This window comes from Xiphias gladius, chromosome 11 (genome assembly GCF_016859285.1).
Source record: "Xiphias gladius isolate SHS-SW01 ecotype Sanya breed wild chromosome 11, ASM1685928v1, whole genome shotgun sequence".
NCBI classification, from domain to species: Eukaryota; Metazoa; Chordata; class Actinopteri; order Istiophoriformes; family Xiphiidae; genus Xiphias; species Xiphias gladius.
Genome location: NC_053410.1, coordinates 16020457 through 16044240, shown reverse-complemented (window position 1 = coordinate 16044240; position 23784 = coordinate 16020457). Strand labels below are relative to the sequence as shown.

Genomic DNA, 23784 nt, shown 5'->3' with positions numbered 1-23784 from the left:
CTGCCCAGTCCTGCCCTAGCTCTTTCAGTCTCTCAGAGTCCATCTCACTTGCTCTGTCTCACTCTGAAATTGATTAAATTGCTTTTTGATGTTGAACAGATGAGGGCGACTTGCACCCCTATCTCATTATCTAGTGTGTCCATAGGCATTAACATGATCGGTGCTCCTCATATCTCTCTCCTCCTCAGACTCAAACTTGACTGAAAAAACAAAAACAAAAACAAAACAAAAATAAACATAAAGTTTACAGGTTGGGGACCCCGCTGGCTTCCTATTCTAGTTCACAGGCCAGCTCTGTTACATGTATATTTACTTTGTGTTACACATGTACAGTATCTAGCCTACTGTATTCTTTATTTCCATTCGTAGTGGTTATGTTATAAAGGTCATCGTCATTATAGAATTTTACTTTGAAAACAAAGTTTAAAAACACAGTTTTAGTTTAATCTGCCCAGCTTGGTAGGACAGAGTTTATCAGTTGGCATAGCAGGCACATTGGGCATAGGACCAGCCTTTTCAGCATTGGCCACATAGTTATCACCACCTTCAAGTTATAGGGAAATAAATCACTTGACGGGGGGGGGGGTTACAGAGTTTAGAAGAATTCTTGGTATTGGTGTCCCAAAGCAAAAGATTGTTGATTTCGTTAATCGTTGATCTCACACTGGAGCTTCAGGCAGGAAACGTGACTTGAAAAACAATTAAAAGTTTAAAACAGCAAACCCTATACCATCCACAAGCAACGTGAGAACAGCTGCCGCTAGTGATACATAAAGTTACAAACCTTAGCACATATAAAAAGGGTTGAACTCCATGCAAGTACAAGCAGCACCAGACCCTGAATTGTGCTAAAAATCAATGAATACATAATAGTCTGAGTCACCATCACCCTTAACACTTCCCTTCTTAACAAAATAGAGACATGATGGATTTTGATTCTTCATCTTCACACGGAATATTGAAAGTGAATGACTAAACACACAAGGCAAAGAAGTAGAAATACACAGACTGTAAGAAAGCACAGGCAGGGCAAAAAGAATAGCATAATTCTTAGACAAGGTTGTTTCAAAGTGCTTTTCAGACATTTACAATTTAAATCGAGTTTTAAAGTACATTTTAAAAGAAGAAAGAAGGGATGAACACAACATTAGAAGGCAGTCAGAGTTGGGGCACGTCTTAGATCCTCTGGTAATAAAGGAAAAGACTGCTAGTTAACCGGGATACTACACAGAGAAATCAGACCTTTGACAGCTTATCTGCATCACATGGCTGTAGCAGTGAAGTGTGTAATGTTGCACTTTGGCCACTAGAGTGCTGTGAGAATCTTGTAAATCATAGTTGGAAAACTTGGAATGTTTTCAGTGTCGATATAAAGTGTCTAAGTTAAAATACACTGTAAGAGTCGATCACAATACTTTCTGTCCAAATTAACATGCAACAGTCTGATAAGTCTTCATTCTGCACTGACAACCATTGTGCAAGCTACTTTCCCTGCTCATATTTTCTTTCCCTTTCCTTCAACATCACAGTGAAGGACCACATTCTGTGTGTTTATGTCTGTTTTGTTATTTCAGTCTGCCTGCTTTAGTCTAAAGCTACAACCATACTATAGGATTACAAGATTAAAACACATAATAATATATAATAACAGACATAATCATCATTACCATTAGTACCATTAGTAACCACCGTGATGTTGGCAGGATTGTGAATCATTTTACTGAATAAAATTACATCAATGAAGGTCCAGCAAGCATGAAACTCAAAGACAGTACGGCCGCCACGGGCCAAGTCATTTGTTCAAGGCTGTCAAGCCGAAAAATAAAGTTGTGTCTCATTTCAGAGAGAACTGAATCGTTAATTTTAAAAAGTGGCGAGGACATGCAAGTGTGAAGTTATGATCAATACTGGCCCCTTCTAGGCCTGCTTGGTAATTCTAAATATTTATACAGATGTACAGAGAAAAAAAAATGTTGGTTAATCAAATAGTGTCTATAATAGCATTTAAAATGAATCCACATGGGTGTTCTGGGGTCTCAAACCTACATATGACACACATCTTTCAGTCTCCCAAACAAACTATCTACTGCACAGTAACTTCATGCTAAATACTCATGCTTAATGCCAAGACACTTTAGGTCAATGGAGAGAAACTGTTCGGAAATTCCAGGTAATGAATGATCACAACATGTACCCACAGTCGCTACAATTCGATTTAGAATAATTAAAATTTGGTGCACATCCACAGACTTTGAAATTATATAATTTGTCTCAATTTTATTGAAATAGTCAGCCCTTAATGTGTAGTGGAGCACCTCACAAATAAAAATATTATATTTTACAAATGTAGTTGTGTGTCATTACTCTGACAAGAGTTTTAATATTAACAATAAATCATTCGACCAAACCGGTGCATATAATGGGAAAAGAAGCAGAAGTAATGTAAAAAAATCAACTCTCACACACCTAACACCAGTGTCTGTAGTCCCCCCGCAGTCTTTATGACTGTGATCAGCGCAGTCAGAATATTCTCTAAAGTTGAAGTAGAGCTAGAATTGGTCATTCACCATGCTCCTCTGCTCAAAACTAATTTGTGACTAAGTAAGGCAGCCAGCATGCTGCGCTGCAGATGACTTTAGGATTCAAGACAATATCATAGCTAGGAGACAAGAGAGGCATTTCGTATGAGGTGCAAACGTTCATGCTGACAATGCTGACACCACTGAGGCTGCTTCCGTGAGGACCTAATGAAGCATTCACTTGACATTAAAACTTCTCTAGGTAGGTAGTGTCAAGTAATTCACTTACCAAACAGAAAGAGCTCCTCTTGACTCGACCTCTTTGAGCCACATTTAGGCCATCTCCAATCATTTAGAGGGCAGGAAGAGAAAATCTTACATTATTCTGACTCTTGTGCTGGGATTGCAGCACTGCTCTTTTACTAGCCAACAAATATAAACTGAAAAACATCTTATTATGAAATAAGGGCGTTGTATAGGTACGGTATACATATGTGCTTTACTGTAAATAATAAAGAAAATTACAGTATGTCACTTTCGAAAGAAAATACTTTCTTTCGTGTGACCATGTTTTGTTTTAATTGAGCTTTAAACAAAATGACTGTATATGGGAATGGGATGGCAAGTGACTGGGTGAGAAAACAAACGGGGGGATATCCTCAGAAATGTATACATTAGCCAAACTCAAATCCACAGCAAACGGGAAACAAGAAACGAGAGCACTGATGTTGCTCCCTTCAACTTCAATTCAGAAAGGTACTAGTTGGGCATAATTTTGCCGAGCTTTTCATTAAGATCCCAAACAGTCATTCACTCCATAGTAGTACAGCAAAACTTCTCTCGGAATTGCTAAACAGAGATGTTGGAGTAGATCAGGTCTTATAACCCTTGAGGCTGCGAGGGCGGACTGAAGGGAGCCCAGTTAAAGAAAGTAATTACGTCATGTTGTTTACTCTCTTGGTACTCTTTAAATTAGAATACATGTAATGAAAAAATGATAGCCTGGGATGCAACAGCAGCGGGAGAAATCTCAGCCAGGCAGGTGGTGTTCTGAACCATGGACAGCCACACAGAGGCCATTACTGTCTCAGGCTGCACTGCCAGTGACCATATAGTGCATTGCTGGGTTTGACGGAAGGACAAGCTACTCTGTGGTGAACTCTGGGAAGTCGAGTAGAAACTCACAGGCCACCTTACATTACGGATTGCCTCGGCTGAATCGAGAAAGTAATTGGATAAGATATGTTTCCCGTTGATAAGGTATTATCTCTTACTAGTATGACATTACTGATTTAGCTATAATTAATCTTTATCACATCAGAGTCAGTTATAATTTCATCTCTGCTGATAGCCTTTCAAATTCCCCTGACTAAAAATACACTACGATATCTTTATAATATGGTCTGGTGCTGAATAACAAGTTTACAGTGGCCTATAACTATAACTTAACTATAGGCCAATGTCTCTTTTAACCCATTGAAGCCAGACTACATTTATAGTGTTGCATAGTATTCTCAAATGCACCTTATAATTTCTTGCTTCTTCTTCATAATTGACTGTTGTCAGCATAAGCTGCATAAAACTTTTAATAAAGCAACTGAATCCACCATTTTGGAGCGAGATTATTGCAGGGACCAATGCCAAAGCCCGGTCCACCTGCGACCTCAACTTCTTCATCCGTCTCCCCCGAGCACGTTGCCCAATTGGTATGCGCTCAGCGGGGACCGTCTTTGTTTCCCAGCAGCGCCAGTCCCAGAATATGGCCAATAATGTCGCTGAGGGGCGGGGAGCAGCGCGGTCTGCAGACCCAGTGAGTCTGGGAGTCTGGCGGGGTGCCGAGGAGAGGCAGCAGGCAGCGGTGGCAGAGATGGGCTCACACCTCTGAATCGCAACTCGCCCTCCAGTCACCATCCCGGAGACCTAGGACGACCAGTTGGGGTTTTTTTGTTTGTTTGTTTTTTTTTGTTTCGTTTGTTTGTTTGTTTTGTTTGGGTTTGTTTGGTTTTGTTTTGTTTTCTTGTAGGGTTTTTTTTTAATTTTTTTTTTGCTCGTGGTGCTCATAAGGACTGGCGGAGTGAGGGCTACCGACGGCAGGAGCGGGAAGGTTTATAGTTGCATTCCGACGCCGAGCAGTCCTGTAGTCTCACCTGCGCGGCCGGTGAAGAGGTCGGCTGTGATAACAATGCATCCAGATAAGTACTTACCTGAATTAGTGGCCGAGAAAAACAGCTTGGACCCCTCCTTTGTGCATGCGGTGCGGCTGCTTGCAGAAGGTAAGTCAGGTATTTTTACTGTACTCTCAGCGTTGTAGACTTGCTTATCGGTGCCTTTTTTGCCACGGTCCCTACAACTGAAAACACCATTGCGTTGCATTTCGGGGGAAGTACGCTGACCTGATGTGATCTTTTTTTTTTTTTTTTTTTTTTTAACACATTGCCCTTGACTCTTAACGCTCGCTTGATGGCGGTGAATTCACTGCGCTGGGCGTTTTGATGTAGACGCTGCTCTGTGGCTCCCGTGCAGAACTTTTCTGAGGCTTTCCACCATCGAGTAGAGAAAGGCGGTGACCAAAAAAAAAAAAAAAAGAAGTAAAGTGTGTGTAAAGTCAGAGAGTCATCACCTCTCATTCTAACCCAAGGTCAAGCTTTGGCACCAGACACCCCCAAAAAAATCAACTGAGACTGTTCACAGAGCAGTTCTCTAGGGCTTCAAGGGGGGAAATAGTGAAAGGACTAATTACAATGCCTGTTCAGCATAGAATAGAAGAAGATTAGGATTGTTATGTTAACACTGTGATTTCATATCCAATTAGTGTACTATTGTAATTTCTTTATCGGACCAAAACAAGCTGCACAAAGTTGACATCCTCCCCGAGTTTTCTTGCTAAAAGAAACTAAGCCCAGTGACCAAATGTCGTCATCAGTCTGATATTTTTAAGAACTCTACCTGAGACATACAGCGCGGGCTGAAATGTCTAGTAACTGCCAATATCATTTGTGAAGGCAGGCATAGATTCTAATATGGCAAAGAAAAACTGCTAAATCAACTATTTAGGTGATTTTAGTTTAGCATGAGAGTCACCTTCTCTTTACATCAACACTGTCATCAAGGTCACAGAAGGCACTCGCTGCCATGGAGACATATGTTCTACAGTCTTTCCTCTGCCTTAATGTCACAGTTTGTCCAGCGGGGCAGTATAATCAGGTCCAGCCTGCAGCATATAAAGTACTTCTTCATACTGGCAAAGGTGCTCAGCCCACGTGGGCGTACAGGACATTAATTACATTAGAATACTAAAAGGTAAGCAAACACAACACTTGGTACTGTACCCTTGTATGAAAACATAGTGTATCAGATGTAAAATGTACTTCAATGTTAACATTTGCTGTAATCTCCATTCTTCCAGATTTTCCAATTTGAGAGTCTTAAAGTAAGACTGTTTTTGACATGTTTGCTAAAAGAGTTAAGTCAAATTGTGCGTTAGATTAGCGTGCTCTGATTGGACACAGTGTTTATGCTCTGGTGCTTCTGCCCCTTGAGCTTTCCTGTTGAAATGTGTTGATGAGACACCTGACAGTCCCGTGCGTGTCGCTAACCGTGATGCAGATGGGATCATCTGGCACACAGTAGGTTTTGCCAGATTCACCCAAGGCTGACACACATAGCCAAGACACAAAAACAAAAAATGCTGTCTCTATCATATCTGCCACAGTGAACAGCAATTAGCATGTTAAGATGGAGTTGTGTTGGCATTCACCCACCGACTTTTTTAAAATTCATTTTTTTATTAATTTCATTCAGTTAAAGCAGGTCTTGTGAAATACTAACATACACTTGCACTTCACTCGCAATTCCCAATAATATGCCATACAGTGCAGTACAGTCTACTACAATACAGTATAACACTATACACAAAAACCGCTGTAATACACTGCAATAGAATATCTTGTATTTCCCTGAAAAGAATCAAGGTTGCAAGGTCAGCACAGAAAACTGCATTCATCATACACAGTAGTGAACAATCAATATAATAAACTGTCAGTTCAGTTAGTGGTAATGTCAACTCTGAAAATGTTCAACGTAATCAGCTGTGGGCAGCCTGTGAAATAATGTTCATGATTTTAACCACTTTCACACAGTTGCTATCGTTTTTGTCAGTCTATGCTCATGTATAATACAGAATCATGCATATCAGTGGACAGCACGATAAACTGCGCTGACAGATTCACAGCTATTTATCACTGAATACAAGAGCATGTAATCCTGCATTATTCACAATGTGCACAGTAAACTGCAGAACATGGATTTACCATAACAGCTCCTTATTTATGAAATGGATTTGTTATGTGTTTAAGTTATTGTTGCCTCTAAAATCATTTGTCTTTCTTTCAGCAGATATTTAAAGCAGTGTGAGACAAAGCTCTTCCAGGGGCTGGGTGCAGATAATTCTCTTTCAAATGGGAGTGTGAGCTACTTGTTTTCTTTGAAAGTGAAAGTAACAATAAAACAGTGAGGATTATTTGAATAACTTTATATGTTAGTTTTCAACCAGTCTTCCCAATTTCTCCTCAAAACTGCTCCTTGTTGGACTCAAAGTCAGCTCATTTTAGTGTAGTAAGTGCTTAATGATTGCTCAGATTGACACATAAAAGTCAATTCCTTCATGTGATGAACTTTAATTTGCCTCTGACTAAAGAACTGCACAGTCGTTTTAAAAGTGGGTTGAAGTAAGAGACGAGAAAGGGAAGCCTTTAATTGATCCCAGTGGTTTTCTTTGCAGTACTCGCCTACATGCCACGTACAGTAGCTCAGCTTTGCCATGAAAACCGATGGGATTATTAATGAGGTGGAAAGCAAAGCAGACAGGGATGCAGTGAGATGTCTGATGGAGAGGGGGAGGAATATTGGTTAATGACAAAAACTAAGGCTAGAGTGTGCTACGCTGTGTTTCCATTTTTAGGGTAAAGGGGACATTTCCCCCCTTTTTTTTTTACAATCAAAAGCTCTGGTTTATATTGTCACATTGACACTAAGCATTTTGAGAGGGTATATGATATCTCACATGTCCTCACGCATGCTGCTAGGCACAGTGACAGTAAACAAAAACTAACCTTCATGAGAGCCGAACGATGTAAGCTTCTCTGAATAAAAGATAAGTATATATATATATGGAGGAGGACCAACGCCATGACTCATGTAAAGTAAAACCTAAGAGAGAAGAACCTAAGAAAATCCTCACATCTGTTAAGTTTACAGTGTTTCCACTTTATTGAATTTCATTTTTTTTTTTTTTTGCCAGTTTAATGTCTTTAAGAGTCCTTGAGTTAGATATTTGAACTGCAGATTAAACTACCCGTGCAGACTCCCCTTTTGATGTGAAACACCACGGTGCGAGAGCTCAAAAAAACCCTGTAATCCTCATCGTATCTGGGTTTTTAACTCATCATGTTCATTTTCTCCAAACTGTTTGAGCTCAGATTTATACATCAGCGCTCAGCTGCGCCTTCTTGTGGTTCTCTGGGAATATTCTTAGAAAGCGATGAGGTAGCCAGCAGTTAAGCACAGTCTCAGTTTCTCTTTTTTTTTTTTTTTTGCTGCATGCTTTGTATAATGAATGTAAGAGTTAAGTCTGTGGTACTAACTCCAGGCTAACGAAAATGCTCAACAAATGGTCTGTCAGGAACAAGCTCACAGCACATTTTGGGCAATGATCCTTTAACTTTTATTAAAATTAATCAGACAGCGCGAGAACCTTTGCAATGTACAGCAGCCGTTTTAGCCTCAGCTTTAGTCAGCCCGATAACACAGAGCGGTAATTAGAAACTGAGATGGTAAGCTTTAATGACTGACTGTTAAGGAGATATAAATCGTATTCCATACTCTGAATATGCATGTAGCAGACTAATATCAATGAACAAGTACTTTTTGCAGGAGAGTAGACTTTCCTCAACACATAAATCCACACACAAGTTGCCTGCTCAGTAAGAAAGTACAACTTGTATTAAAAGAGACATGTCTTACATTCTTACAATTGATTTGGATGATGCTTCACCAGAGAGTGCAGCTCTGTCTGGAAACACTAAGAATTGATTTTCACTTAATCTCCCTCGCTCTCTTGTTTATGAATTGTTGCTCACATTTTCAGCGTGTCCATTATGAGATGGCCCGCTCAGTATCCAGCAGTGACCCAGCTCGTAGCGTCAGATAAACACCACCCCATGCGGTACGACCTATCAAAAGGACGCAAAAGTTACATTTCAGGAAAGTGAGACATTGCATTACATTTTCAGCATTTAGCCGACACTCTTATCGAGAGTGACTTACGATGAGCGCATGGGTCGAATAAGATTAAATTCCAAGGTCACGAACATTTCAAGCAACAGAAATGAGTGGATGAGCCAACGCCGCAGCAGCCAGACAATAGATATTAGATATCAGATTATGTTACTGTGCCCCCTTGAATATTCACATATAACAGGAAAGTTCAAAATAAAGTAATAAGGGACAGACAGAAATGGGATTTTTAAAACATGACAAGCAGAATCAGGGCAGAATACAGCATTAATGATGACATTGGACTTTTACGAAAGAAGCAAAATTACTGTCTCTATGATGTTTATTATACAAAGCTCTTCATATACTGCGAATACATTGGAATGTATTAAGCAAGTTACTTTCATTTCAGTCATTAGAGGCAAATTTGAAGCAGCTGTCAACCATTCGAGCAATGTATGTTTGGTCCTCTAGGACATCACAACCTCACATAGTATATTAATTGGGGGGGGGCACTGCAGAAAACTACCAATTTATCAGTTTTTCTGTTTTACTCAGTGTGTGCTCAGGGTTTTATAAGCATATCAGCCTCCACATTTTTCCCTGAACTTTTAATGTGTGTTGTTCCATCCAACATACCCGTAACTACATTTACACAGATTGTCCCATCAGACAAGAAAATAAAATGCAAGGAGCAGAAAGCCAAGTGAACAAAATTAAGGCTGAAAAAGTGATTAGATTTCCAAACCAATCATCTGTGATTGAATGAATGAATCTTCCAACCAACCAACTAATCAATCAGTCATGGCTGTTTTTGCATAAATATTTATCACTGTACAATAATCTGCTGTAATCTTTGCAGGAAATGAATATCAACTATTGAAAAATATGTGAATACCATGAATCCATTATATATCAAACAACCAAATGAAAATCAAAAACACAGATGAAATTAGGACAAAACATTTTAAAGCTTAATTGCAGGTATACTGTGTCTCATTCACGTGGCCCTGCTGAAACACTTCAAACAACAATTGGCAACTAACGTCAACAGGATTGAAGTAAAAGAATCAACCACTATTTACTTTGCAGTGCTCCATGTTATCTTTATTTTTGATTTTTTTTAGTTGAAATTTTCCTCTGGAAGATTCAACAGAAAAATCCAAAAGTGTGCATCCATAAAAATATATATCACCTTTGTCCCCTTATCCACCCCCTACCTAATGTCCATTTCCTCCTTATCAAACCCATGCCTGCACCCTGCTGTACAAACAGATTAAAATGTAGAATAAATAAATAAAATTTCAGTTTGTCAATAACAGATAGCAGCAGTAGCTGGGGTATTGTATAATGCCCATGAGCCAAAAAGCAGACTAGAAGTCACTTTTGGACTATGCTTCATTCATCTTGATGGCTTCATTTCAAATCCACTATATATAATATATAGCCTCAAATACCATGTACTATTCAAACATACTATACTATATGTCATGTGTCCTAAGATAATACAGCATATCTGTTTCTGCAGGTGTATCAAAATAGTAAATTATACGTATATTTAAGTCACATACTGTATACAACATGTATAATAACATTACACTATATTTATAAAAGATAAAAACACCTTACATATTATACATATTAAAACTGATCCAATATGCATATAATAATGTATTTTGTATATGTTATCTATCAGATAAGGACCATGTTGTCTGCCAAAGATAAAGTTGGGGAATGTTTTCCAACCAGTCTGGGCTGTACATTGTTAGCTGTGATAAATAGATGATAACTGAAACACCATCATGATGATAATGTGGATAATTTGTTTGCTTTTTTTAATATGCCATTTGTGTGAATAATAATTACTTTGTCACTTCACTTTCCATTGCACATTCAGCAGAGAATTTGAAGATGGCATTATAATTACACTGAAGATTAAATACTTCATCACTGTGTCAACGACTGAATGCAATTTGCCTCAGTGCAGCTCAGTTAAAACCACATAAACAGCATGTGGCCAAACAGTGGCGCATAGGTCCAACCCCATGTATTTAAATTCATCAGTCCATACTGAAAAAGGGCAAATCTAATTGCAGGTCTCATTGTCCATTTCCCCCCACCGGGTCCAACCTGCCTAGGGGAGTGCCATTGCTACCCTTTTCTATGTTTGATGTGAACAAGCAAACACTTATTTCGAGAGTAATTCAGTCTGGTGTCACCAAATGGTGTATGAATAACACGCTAATTTCCTTGAGTCATTTTGTTTGTTATCACTACACATTTTTTGCTTTTCACTTGTCATTTCACGCCACGTCATTTCTCGACTGACTAACCCCTAAGACTAACCTTCCCCCAAACCCTAACCGAAACGGCATTAATAACACATAATTAGATTTATTCGTTTTTGCTCCCATCTTGAAGTCATCATTGTAGATATACGTTCAGAGGGTAGAAGAAATGAGTGAATAATTTAGCTGTCGACAGGCTAATGGCAGCACTTGACAAAGCCTTTGTTTTTAAAGTAATAATAACTCAGTTCAGTATTGACTGGTTCAGTATAGGTGTAAATCAAAACATTTTTGGAGGAGTATTTTAATATCGACCAACAATACAATGACTCTCTTAACTTTAACAACTTTAAAAACAGATTACGGGGGATTTTGTGAAAAGCTTAAAATAAACGAGCAGAAAAGTGCTGTTTGCCTGTAACTTACCCAAATCAGCCCAAAGCCAAAATACAACTTCCAGCATCTGAACCCGGCAGAAGCTGAGATTTCAAGTATGTTTTTTGAGTAATTTACTATCTGTAGTTTTCTTCAATGTCCGTCCATTAGTTTGCAGGTTATTCAAGGTTTCCAGGCTTTTTGCCAGCTTTGCAGAATAAAAGGTGAGAGTAACAAAAAGGAGGATGCTTACCGTGTGCATTATCTGTCTACTCAGAGCACATGTCAAATTCCAGGACATCCTGAGTTTGTTTGCACTCTTGGGTGTGATGAGGTTCATCTTCATCCTCTGTGCTGTCTCATCAAGTCCCTTTGTCGCACGACAGTGCAGGGGTGTGGAGATTAATCAAACCTATGTTTGAAGATATTCATTTTGGTTGGATTCATTGTGGTGAATCATTTTATCAAGCTTTGGCTGTATTTTAATGTGTGAGTTTTTTATGGATTCATGTTACTCTGTTGACCCATCAGAAAAAAACATCAAGCCCCCCCGGCAGAGTAGGAAGAGACAATTTGATCTCACCAACATCATCTAAGAGTTGAAAGCACACACGTTTTACAAATGGCTTCTACTCAGCATTAGGACAAACCGCAAGCTGTAGTGGCTTTGGCTTTTTGGCGAACAATATCTTAAATCTAGTAAAGCTACAATGTGAGGACGAACAGCCAAGTAGTAAACATACTATCTTCCAGAATTGATGCGGCTCCCATTCTCTTTCTTCTCATTTTATTGAACTGCATGAACTCTACTTTATAATGATAAGAGTTCAAACATTGTAAGACATTTATATTTGTGATCTTGTCTTTGATATTTATTTTAGCAAACTGTACTGGAGGTTCCATTGAATTTAGATTGTTGGAATTCAAGTCTGTGCACTGTGAAAGATTTTACTTCATCAGTGCAACACAGTCCATCGCAATAAATGAATTCATGGCATATCTCAAAGGCAAAATGATTTTGTTGGTTCCCAAGAATACCCTGTTTTGGAGTTATATCCAAGTTTTTTCCAGTGGTGCGGATGGTTTTACTGACGGCAGGTTGCTATTTTTTCAAAAGCCTGTGTAAATAGTAAATCAAAATGCTACTAAATCTAATAGAAACTAGTGCTAAGTTACTGTAATTATGTTAAATTATTATAGGTTTGTGTATATTTTTTTGAAACTTCAATGTTGAACTTCAAACTGTTCCTCGGTCTGTGTTGATGCTCTATGTTGCTGCATACCGACCAAAGCAGATGTACAGTATTTAACCTTAAGCCATGGCAGGCTGACTGAGCACATTTTCTCTTTTTCAGCAAAACCTTGTCTCCTCACTCGTACAGTTGCACACATTTATCTGGGAGCTGCCCAGTTAAACCACAGGTTTTTTTCATTCTTGGCCGCTGAGCAGCTCCACTGAAGCAGTTTGGGCAGCTCATCACAGGGGATCAAGAGCACCAGAATAGTCACTGAGAGTGTTTTACTCATTCAGTTCCCCCAGTGAGATGATTTTTTTCCTCCTGTGTGTGGACTGAAACCAGTGACCTTCAAAGCACATTCTCGCTTCTCTGATCCTTAGGCTCCCGCCACTTCCTACGACATTTTTGACAACAATGATACCAGTGTGAACGTTTCCCCAGATTTATACACTGTAAGCTCATTTTCCACCTTTTCCCTCCCTTTTGCATCTCTTATTCTCTTTTTCTCTCTCTTTCTCACAAACACAATCTTCTTCTGAGTTCACTGGCAAGCTGTAGACCAGAATAAAAGTGTTTCCCATTATGCACTGTTGCAAAGTATAATCATCTTCATGGACTATAAAAACATCATTACTTTATTCAAATGATATAAACATTATGCCCATTTGAAAGTTAAACACTTCACAATGAAAATGTAATCCAAAACAAATTTTCTGCTAAAAGTCCAGAACTAATCTATGAGGATATCAAGAAATAAATCCTTGATGAAACCTGGAACTGGGACTCTAGAGTAAGCACAAAAAGCACTTTTAAATGAGCCTTATTTAATAGAATGAGTTTTACTAATTGAAATGAAAATATACTTTTGAGTCTCTAAATTTGCATTAGGTATAGTGTCAGTGTGTTCACTGCGGCTAACTCTTAAAAGACCAAAACTTTAACAAGAATCTGCAGCAACAAGTCCTCGAAATTATGCAGGAATATGTGGCTTGTTCATGCCCTCCACAACGACACATAGAAGCATTTTCTGACCTGAAGCCTCTGTCGATAGGATGACATCATTTGTCTGTGTCAATCCAAAAGCATAACAAATCACCGCTTCAAAAATAAAACTATTTTCTGATGTGGCAGTGCTACAATTATGACGTGGTTAGGTTTAGGCAAAGGAACAACTTGGTTAGGCTTAGGGATACACCATGGATTTGGTTTAAAGTTACTTTTTTAAGGTTAGGGGACCTTTATCGTCATGGTTACAATAATAACCACTGTAGGTCACGGTTAAAAGAAACCAAAATTGACTGTCTTTAGTAAACAGGAAACAGACAGCAGTCTCCGGTGTTATGCTCCAATGTTTTGTCGAGGCAACGTACTCTTCTGTATGTCGACTTTTTGGCTATATAATAACGTCACACTACGTCCACCTTTGCTCCCGACAAAGAAGAGTCATAGTCCCTAGGGCCGCTAAAGGAGTTTCTCACTTGAACATAAACATATTTGGTTTTGCGTTTGTGTGCGTTACTTGCATTAGCATTAGTGCTGTTGTTCTTCCGAGGAGAACAGGCTTGTCTACAGCCATGCTAGAGGTGCAAACAGCAGTATGCTAACATGCTCACAATCACAATGCTAACATGCTGGCGCTTAGCAGGTAATGTCTAATCTAGAAAGCAGTCCTGACAAGTATTGAACAAAACTTTAGTATCAAATATCTCTGTTAGTTAAGACTCTTCCATCCGGCGCTCACTCCTACACACTTAATGACCTAAAAAGGCATTTTTCACATTCATTCATTTGCACTCTCCTTTTATTAAGGACCTCTGATTTTGAGAGAGTTTTGCTGCTTCAGTAAAAGTAGTCTTAGAGAGAAACTGCAATAAAGTGGAAACAGAATGTTCCAATTTAAATGATCTTGCTGGGACTATCAGGCCCAATCAGAGAGACTGTGTCTCGAAGAAGAAGAAGTTGGCGCATTTCAAGTTGGTATTTGGTCTCTGTGATTTTACAGGCAGTAGTAATATCAAACAAATGACCACAGCTCATGGTGTACAACTGAAACCCCTGGCCATTAGAAACTGTAATGAGTGAATATTGGGATTGCCTGGAACAGATGGATCGTTAAGCTGGAGTTATGGATGTCCAGAAGGTCATGTCAATGAAAAGTCTCAGATGGACACTTCACTGGGAACATAGAGCAGAATATTTTTCCCAAATGGCAACACAGTTTCCACACAAACTGATAATTTGTCAGATTCTGAGATGTTTAAAACAGATTTCAAATTGGATTCGGACACTTATGAGGATGGATTACTGTACTTAGTCGACCTCCTTCTTTAGTGAACATTTTTTTTTAGCCATTTAGTTGTCCCAGCCAGAGCTTTTTTTTTACCCTCAAAGCTTTGTCCGCCGACTGCTGGCAGCTCAATTAAGGGTGAAATGCTCAAGCCTAAATGAACTTTTGAGTTTCACTATAGCAGCTCAGACGTGCTTGGTGACTTGTTCTCGGTCTTGTTCAGGAACATCTTTTGTTGTCCAGTGAGTGTGTTGCAGACTGATAATTGTAATTCCACTGAGCATTAATTAGCAACCGAGGAGGATCCCCGCAAGATGAAGAACAGATAGTTTTTTTTCTCAAGAGCCTAGTATATTGTGAGTGTTTCAGCACAAGTGCTATAAAATGCATTAGTCAAGAAATATCAGTGTTCAGGGTGTTCCTGTCAAGCTGAACTGGACAGTCAATATCCACCTCTCCTCTTTCCTATTTGCAGTAAGGCTGGGGCAACACAAGAGAACTATTGGGCCAATCTGCACAAGATTTGCCCATCCTGTAGATTATAAGGAGAAATACTGAAATTTGATTGGATCATATGATCTGCAGATATGATCCTAATAGTTCACAGATCTAATCTTAACCCCAAACGACTCTGTTATCAAATGTTTTATATGTTTAATCCGACATCCGTTTAAGCCCTTTGCTATGCGGGGATCAGAGACTGCTGACAGCCCACAAGAGCTCGGTGCAGTGATGGGAGGCACAGCGAACTGAGTGTGACTGTTTGCCTCTGTTGTTATTTTGATTGGAATTACAGGATCTGAGATTAAAGGGCCTGGTGTAAAGGACGTGTCAGGAGTCATCGGGATAGTTTGATATCATTGAGTTTGCAATGTGAGCATATTTACAGCTGAGACACAAAAACAAAAATAATAAAAAATAATATTCACCGTGTGATACAATGCATAGTTAAATTTCCTCCTAATTTGTCCCCAGCCTAACATTACACTGTTTGGTTGTCATGCTGCTGTTGGCTCCAGAGCAGACTTGAAGATGTTTACTGATGCTTTTTCAGTTACATAACAAGCTGACTATCTTCATGTCTGTTTTTTTATTTTGTTTTTTCTGCAGAGATTGAAAAGTATGAAGGGGATGAATTGAGAAAAGATGGTGACATGAAGAAATACCTAGATATCATCAGCAATAAAAATACCAAGCTCTCTGAAAGAGTTCTCATTCCAGTCCAACAGTATCCAAAGGTAAGAGCACAACAACCACATCTTATCTTGAAAAAAACACACTGCACCTCTTTGGCTGCCTTTTTTTTTTTTTTTTTTTTTTCTAGGATAGAAATTGTGCAGTAATGGAAATTTGCAGTCAAATTGCAAGGCAGGATGGAAGAGGAGCAGGGCTACATTTGTGTATGTGTGCGATATTGTTTCATAAATTTTAATTGTCAATCGGTGAACGGAGCCTCTAAGTCTGGGCACTCCAGCTTCACCTGCTCCACCCTTTGCAACTAATAGTTTTGGCACTGAAAATCCCTCTGAGTCTCCAGCAGGCTAATAGAAAGCCATCAGGCAGCGTCTGTTTATTTTGATGTCGTAATCAAAAAACAAAGTTTTTACTGCACTAAAGCACTCAAGGGTACAGTGAAGAACAGTGACCATAAATCACTGTGTGACACTGTACACGGTATTCTGAGTTATGCAATGTCAGTACTGACAGGTTTGAAATGTAGCCTAATGAGGCTGCTCCACTGGGCAGCTAGGCAACAACACACAGCTGCTTGCGGAGATCCGAAAGGCTTTACTGCGACTGTAATCAAGGAAGGCTGCTCCACTGGCTTTGCATTTACACATCCATGCAACAGGCAGCGAAGAATAATGGCATCAGTGTAGCAACACAGAACTTATTTTGATATACAGTAGTTTATTGATTTTTTTTTTGTCCTGCTCTGCAAAGACATAACATACTGCATACACTGTGTAACTGTAGGTAGACAAACAGATCAGTTCCAGACCATTAGCTCATACATTTATCTACAAGGGAGTAGTTTTCTTTTCTGTATTTTTTTTCATATGCTTTACTGTCTGATTTTTTCTTTTAAATACAATATATCTCTGCATCAAGCTGTCATCATTTATTACATACATGTCATATGTTTCAAGTCATTTATCAAGAGGACAATAAAAAATTACATTGTAAAAAATTAAATATTAATATGAATTTGTAATATGTGTGCCAGTTTTGTTAGAATGATTTTGTTTTCATTTTTGTTGTTGTTGTTGTTTTACATGAAACCCTTCAAAATCTTGTCAATGGTATCTTACTAATTCTGAAATATATGATCAAACGGATTTGGTAGATTCGTTAAATGATACTCATTGGCTCTCACCTGCTTATCAGTGCATAGTAGTCTAATAAAACTAACTGTATACGATGATACAGGATACTTGGCATCCATGAGTAGCTAATGACTATTAATTTTACGTTCCCATAAAATAAAACTGTTGGATATAATGTTTTACCATCTATGCCGTATTTTTTCTACACCAGAAAAAAACCCTTTTTAATGTTTATATCAAAATTCCTCTTCCTTGAAATTATTTTGCTCTTTAAATTTCCTGTCCACCAAATATGATTATAGGTTTCGGTGTGACCTAGCCAGCACCTCCCATCATATCAAACCTGCAGGGGCCCCTTCTTCTTTAAACCAACACTTTGGTTCTAGGTGTGTACTTCAGTGTCAACGTGCAACGATATTCCAATCATCATCAGCAAGCTCTTCCGCCTAAAGTCTCAAACATACAATATATGGTCAACAATTGCTCCGCTCCTTGCTTTCGCACTCTCTGACACGTTTTGTGTCCATGTGCTTATTTGAAATGAATCACTTCTGCTCTGGTAGCAAGTCCTGCCCCAACATCTTGTTTGAACATCTCACAGCTGTTTCTTGGGACCATACTGGGGAGCTGGGGCAACTGTGCTGATACAGAAACACTTAACGGTCGTATGATGTTTGTTTTAAATGTAGTCTACTGATTTTTGTCTGTCTTCTTAGAGAAAGACTAGAGAAAAGGGGCTTTCAGGAGGGCAGGGGAACTTTTAACTGTGCCTCAGGAGCACACTTCAGTCCAGTGAACCCCTCAGGACACTCCTTAGAAACTCATTTGCTGTTTCCTCCTTAGGATCAGCGTTGAGAAAGTGATTAAGCTGTGTTCAGGAACTGTCATTAAGGTGAATTTTCTGTCCATTTATTACAGCATTTTTCAAGGAAATACCTCCTATATTTTGGGAATGGCTCTTCCTGAGACCTCCAGGAGTGTTTGAAAAGTATTGGTCATGAGTCTTATCTTAAGGTTAGGATTCAGGATGGGCGTGAAGAAGTAAATACACATAAAGTGCATGTACTGTAGGCGTCCATCAGCTCAAAAACTTTAGACCCAAACTGAATTGGTGTCCCAGGTGTAAGTCAGATCCTGATTAGATGTTTATTGAAAACCAGCGGAGCTTGGAGTCAGAAAAAAAACTGAGAACCACTGAGATAGATAACTGGGAAAAAAAAGTCTTGCGAAACAACATACTTATGAATATAAAAAAAGAAAATCACAGGTACGGTACACAGGCTCAAAATCCTGGTTCTTTATAATGAGAATAATAGTGCCAAGTCTGCAAAGTAAGCACAGCGGTGAAGTCCAGGGGGACGGAGCGGTTGTCCAACAACAGTTTCTGTGACCTAATTGCACAGTCAGCACCCCACAAGACTGCAGTGTCACTATCTTGTACATCTTGGTAACACTGCACTTTCAGTTAATGGTTAATTAGCCACATGAGGTACCTCTTTGATCAAGAGCTCGCCCTGCAAAGAGGGTGAGAAACACAAAAAAAGTATTGCAAAGACTGGAAAGATGAGTAAGATGGTGCGCTCTGTAAATAGCTCACAAAGTTCAAAACACGTACTTGACACAATTTGACACCAAAGGACACAGTTTTCAAGTATAAACTAGACATATGTTTTCAGACAAAAATAGCAGTTGCTATACCACATATTCATTTTGATTTTTTCAATAATACTGTGAGAGAATAAATGTTAACACATTCATAACACCCGCAAAACAGTTTTTAACAGCTGCATGGCAGATACAGAACACAGATGAACTGTTCATATCAGTTTTCTTTAACGCTTCTGTTAAAAGAATATATACATTTATTTATTTATTTGTTTTTACAGACCAGAGATGAATATTAATATTGCACTTACTGCTATGGAAATGTTTGTACATTGTGGCTACACAGATATGAATTCTTGCCAGTTTTCACTGATCAATATGTTTTTTTTGTACTCTGACATCTGGCCCTACTGAGAGGCACAAACTGATGGATTTTATTTTACTTCACATTGGAGCCACACTTTGGGTCACATTATATTCTAATAGTGTCTACTATTCAATAATGTCCAGTCTTACTCAGTGTCACCGGTGACAGAGCAAAGAATAAAATATCTGACAGTGCTCATTCGAGCTTACAACTGTCACCTTGCTGCAAAGTAATTAAATGCAAAGTAATTAAATTATTACTTGGGAGAACTCTTCTGCATGGTTTCAGATTTGACATCGTGACACATAGAAGATTAATGTAATCTAACAGTGAAACAGCCAGTACTGATGAAATCCTTCTTTATGGTTCACTGACAGACACATACTGCAAGCCATTTGCACTGGAGACATTTTGACATCTCATAGCAATAAAAGTGCAAGTGTTGTTAATAACATTGATGATGGCTGCATTTCATTGGCCAGTTACACGACTCCGGTATTGTGCACGCTGGCTCACTGACACGCCGAAATGCGATGTCATGTTATCAGTTCAACTTGTGCTTCTCCTGCTCTGACAAGTCAAAATGTCTGCTGAGAAAAGAGCCTGTTAAGTCCTGTTCTATTATAATACATAGTTTTGTTGTTTAAGGTAAATTTTAGAGATGATAACATCAAAAAAACAAGCCCCAGGCGCGCACATATCTCCTCATTAAGACCCCACAGGGTTATCAAGTATAATACATATGTTCCACAAAGAAAGAGTAAACGCACAAAATAACACAACACTTGTGTGTGTGGACATATAAATGCAGGTTATCATAACAATGACAGGAAATCAATGCAAACACAACATATCACAGGAATATTTAATTTCATTTTACCATTTGTTTAGTGGCGACAGTGCATACATTTATTGCACCAAATATAGCTATAAAAAAGGTTTTAGTCTCTGGCTAGTGCCAGTGATGTGCAGTTCAACAACAGCAGACAGTTTGGGTGAATTAAACATTGTATGAAGTGAATGGACGTAAAATGCTGGATCTGACAGCAAAAAACAAAACCAACCCTGACCACCTACCTCAATACATTACTTCACAATTAACAATTCATCTGATCTTTAATTATAATACAATAATTACAATGAACTACAATGTTTATGTATTTAAAGTCTGAGTGCACTGTAAAATAAATCTGAGGAATTTAAATTTCAGCGTTTTCCACTTACTTCTAGGGGTTGCAACTGCAACTGTAACTGCTGTAGAACTGTGATTGGCATATTGTCCTGTATCTTAGCCGCTGGTGAGAGCTGACAAAGGTTTGTTTTTGCAAAAAAAAAAAAAAAAAAGGATTCATGCTTTCCTCGGCTTTGCTGTTGTCAGTAAAACTGTAGAATTAATGTCAGCAGTGGTGCAAGTTTGAATAATTTACTTTTGTAAAAGCAGTAATAATACAGCATAAAAACACACTATAAAAAAGTCCTACAATAAATATCTTCCTTAAATAAAAGTATAGGAGTATTATCATCACAATATACCAGTAAAAGTATTCATTATGCAATATGACATCTGTCAGAGTTATATAATTATATTATTGTATTATTACTATAGATATATTAAAATGTAAAAGGTACTTTATTGTTGTGATTAGTTGAAGTAGAGCTCATTTTAACTACTTCATATACTGCTTTCTTTAATCCATGATGATGCATCATATTTTATAAACTGATTATATGTTTTTTTTATGTAAAAGCTTAATCTGAAAAGTAACAAGTAAATATAGCTATTAGATTAATGTAGTGGCCTAAAAACTGAGGTATTTCCTCTGAAATGTAGGGGAGTAGAAGTCAAATGGAAATACTCAAGTAAAGTACAAGTTCCTCATAACTGTACCTACGTGCAGTAAATGTACGTACTTACTTTTCCACCACTGTATGTCTGCATATATGTATGATTAAAACTAACTACTTAATTTTAATGAAACTGCACAGGAAAATGTGTAAGATGCATGAATTTGGCTTGGTAAGGCTGCAGCTGCTTCACCACAGATCCATTTGGATAAAGTCTGGAAGGATGATGCATCTTTTTACAGACTGGTCCCAGGTGTGTGCATCATTCACAGGGCAATACTTGTGTGTTTTGGGCGACACTCTTTGTCTTTAAAATCTGCGTCAGGTTTGTTGTCATTTCACGGCCTGTCAAGATAAAGGGATCTGGCCTTGAAGGGTTCCTCCAGTGACCTTAACATCACTTTCTTTCTTTAATCACCCATGAAAAAGTGATGAAACCTTGAAAACAGGGTTGCTCGCAGTCAAAGGGAGAAGAGGAGGTAAATCTGTACCTGTCCCGTTTTGACATGTGAACAAATTATACTCTCACAGGGCGCTTATGGAAGTCTTGAAATTGTGCGCTGAGATCACTATTTACTAAAGCAAAAATATGATTAAGATAATCAGCATAGTCACTTTCATTATCGCTTAACTAGAATTTATCCTCTGCTGTTTAATGAGACAGCTTGATTAGCATCTCATAACCTTGGGGCATGAAATGGATTTTCAATGTCTGATACTGTCTGCAAGTCTGAGTCCCGCACTGGGACTACTCTGCATGTGTACGAGAATGTTATAAAAATGATTTTCGCCCTTTTAATTAGAATACATTTTATTCAGTTAAAAAACAAAATGGGAATTTTTCTGCTCTTGTCAAATTTAAACAAGCTATTTTACCTCTGTAGGGTATTTGCTTTAACTATTCATTCTGCTGGTACATACACAGCCCACAACACATTAAATTATATTTTGTCCTTGTGGGTGCTACAATTTCGAGCTTATCAGTCTTAGGTTATTGTAACCTTTAAATAGTGCAACAGCTGTGCTCTACCCATAGACAAATTCCATTTTTTTCTGCCCAGAGATGTCAATGTCCCAAAGAAAGGCCTATCATGTGGAAAGGTGTTTTGCTTAGATAAGTGCTGAATACAGTAGAGGGAGTGCAGATTGTGAATTAAAATTAAGCACTTGTATGATAGGATCACAGTTCCACTCTGGGATCCCACTGACTCAGTGTTTGTGAGATGGCTTTGTCTGCCACAATGCTGCTCATGAGATATAATAAAGATAAAATGCCTCCCCATGTCAAAACCTCCCCACACTGACTGTGTCCCAGCTCTATTTGAGACACTAATTCAAACAGGGTTTTCAGTACATAGTGAATTCACTCTAATGTGATAAAATCAAGTGGAATGTCAGCAAGCAGCATAGATTCACTTGATTCTTAAGTGTGCTGTTGATTGACACTATTGTCCTAAAATGAATTGCACAGCAGAAAGGAGGTGATCACAGCTGGAGAAAATAAAAGTAAATTTTAAGTAATTGTGAGAGAACTACAGGAAGACTTGGGAAAACAAAAATAAGGAAATATATGTTTAGAAAGGCATTTTGTTTTCACTTTAAAGCCGATCGTGTCAATATTTCCCATTAGTAATGGAGAAAAAATTGTGTATTCCTGTATATAACGTCCTGTATACTAACAGTATATGTACATGAAGACTTGTATGTAATGTAAACATTCTAGTATTGGCACATAGTGTGGAATTGAGACTCGGTAAAAGTGTTCACTACATACGTCTCTTCTGTTATACTTTGGGCAGTATTTGTAAAAACCCTGCCTCCCCATTAAAACAAGTGGAGAGATTCAATATAGAAAATAACTTCTTTTGGTCATTTGTGATTTAAAAGGCTATAGCTTGTTAGAGACTTGCAAGAAGAGAGTTCAGATTGTACAAAACTGATTTTTCTTTGCTCCAACAGGAGATCTATGTAGCTGCTGCTCTGACAGCAAACACACAGGCTGTCAAAGTTTGTTTGTCACTTGTTAGAATTTACAGTAATCGTGTTATTTGTTTTGTTTACTGTCTGTGTGTGTGTAGGCCATCTGGGCGACAGTTCGGGGGTTAACATATTAATGAGATTTGTGACATTTCTATTAGGACATTCTGCTCCTGTTTGTTGGGATAAAGATGCGGGAAGATCTAGGTCATTTTGTCACCTTGTGCACATGAATGCACAACTATTTCCACATTTTTTTGGATTTGAACTGGTTTCATTATGCTGATCTCTGGGAAATGCATTGCTTCTCTAAATATTTTTGTTGTGGTGATTGGTGTGTCCCAATACAAAATGACTGCTTGCATATGTATCGGATGTTGATTTATTAATGTTCTGACCTGAGAAAAACATCCTCAACAGAGACAACATTTGTAGAGTAAAGTCATACCTTAATATCTGATACCAAGCATTAACACAGGCATTAACACAGCCTCTCTTTAAACACTCAGTTGGTTTGGATCCCTTTCTGAAAAGCTCACCAGATGAAGAGTAAGTCTCCACTGCTTGTCAGACACGCACCAAACAACCACTCATCTGCTTTTTTTAATGTCTGTGGAGTTGATAGGACACACTCCTCTGACAGGCTCACAGCCCAGTCATCCCTGGCTGTCATCAAATTATAA

At 38.4% G+C, this 23784-nt stretch overlaps 1 protein-coding gene across 1 annotated transcript in view; it reads left to right on the top strand.

Moving 5' to 3' along the window:
* Positions 1–4692: 4692 nt before the first annotated feature.
* Positions 4693–23784, top strand: part of khdrbs2 (KH domain containing, RNA binding, signal transduction associated 2) — a 51125-nt gene continuing 32033 nt past the window's right edge. Inside the window, exons 1-2 of the mRNA XM_040139808.1 lie at positions 4693–4792; positions 16091–16218. Of these exons, the coding sequence (XP_039995742.1) occupies positions 4702–4792; positions 16091–16218 (219 nt within the window). The 5' untranslated portion in view covers positions 4693–4701. The remainder of the gene's footprint in view (positions 4793–16090; positions 16219–23784) is intronic.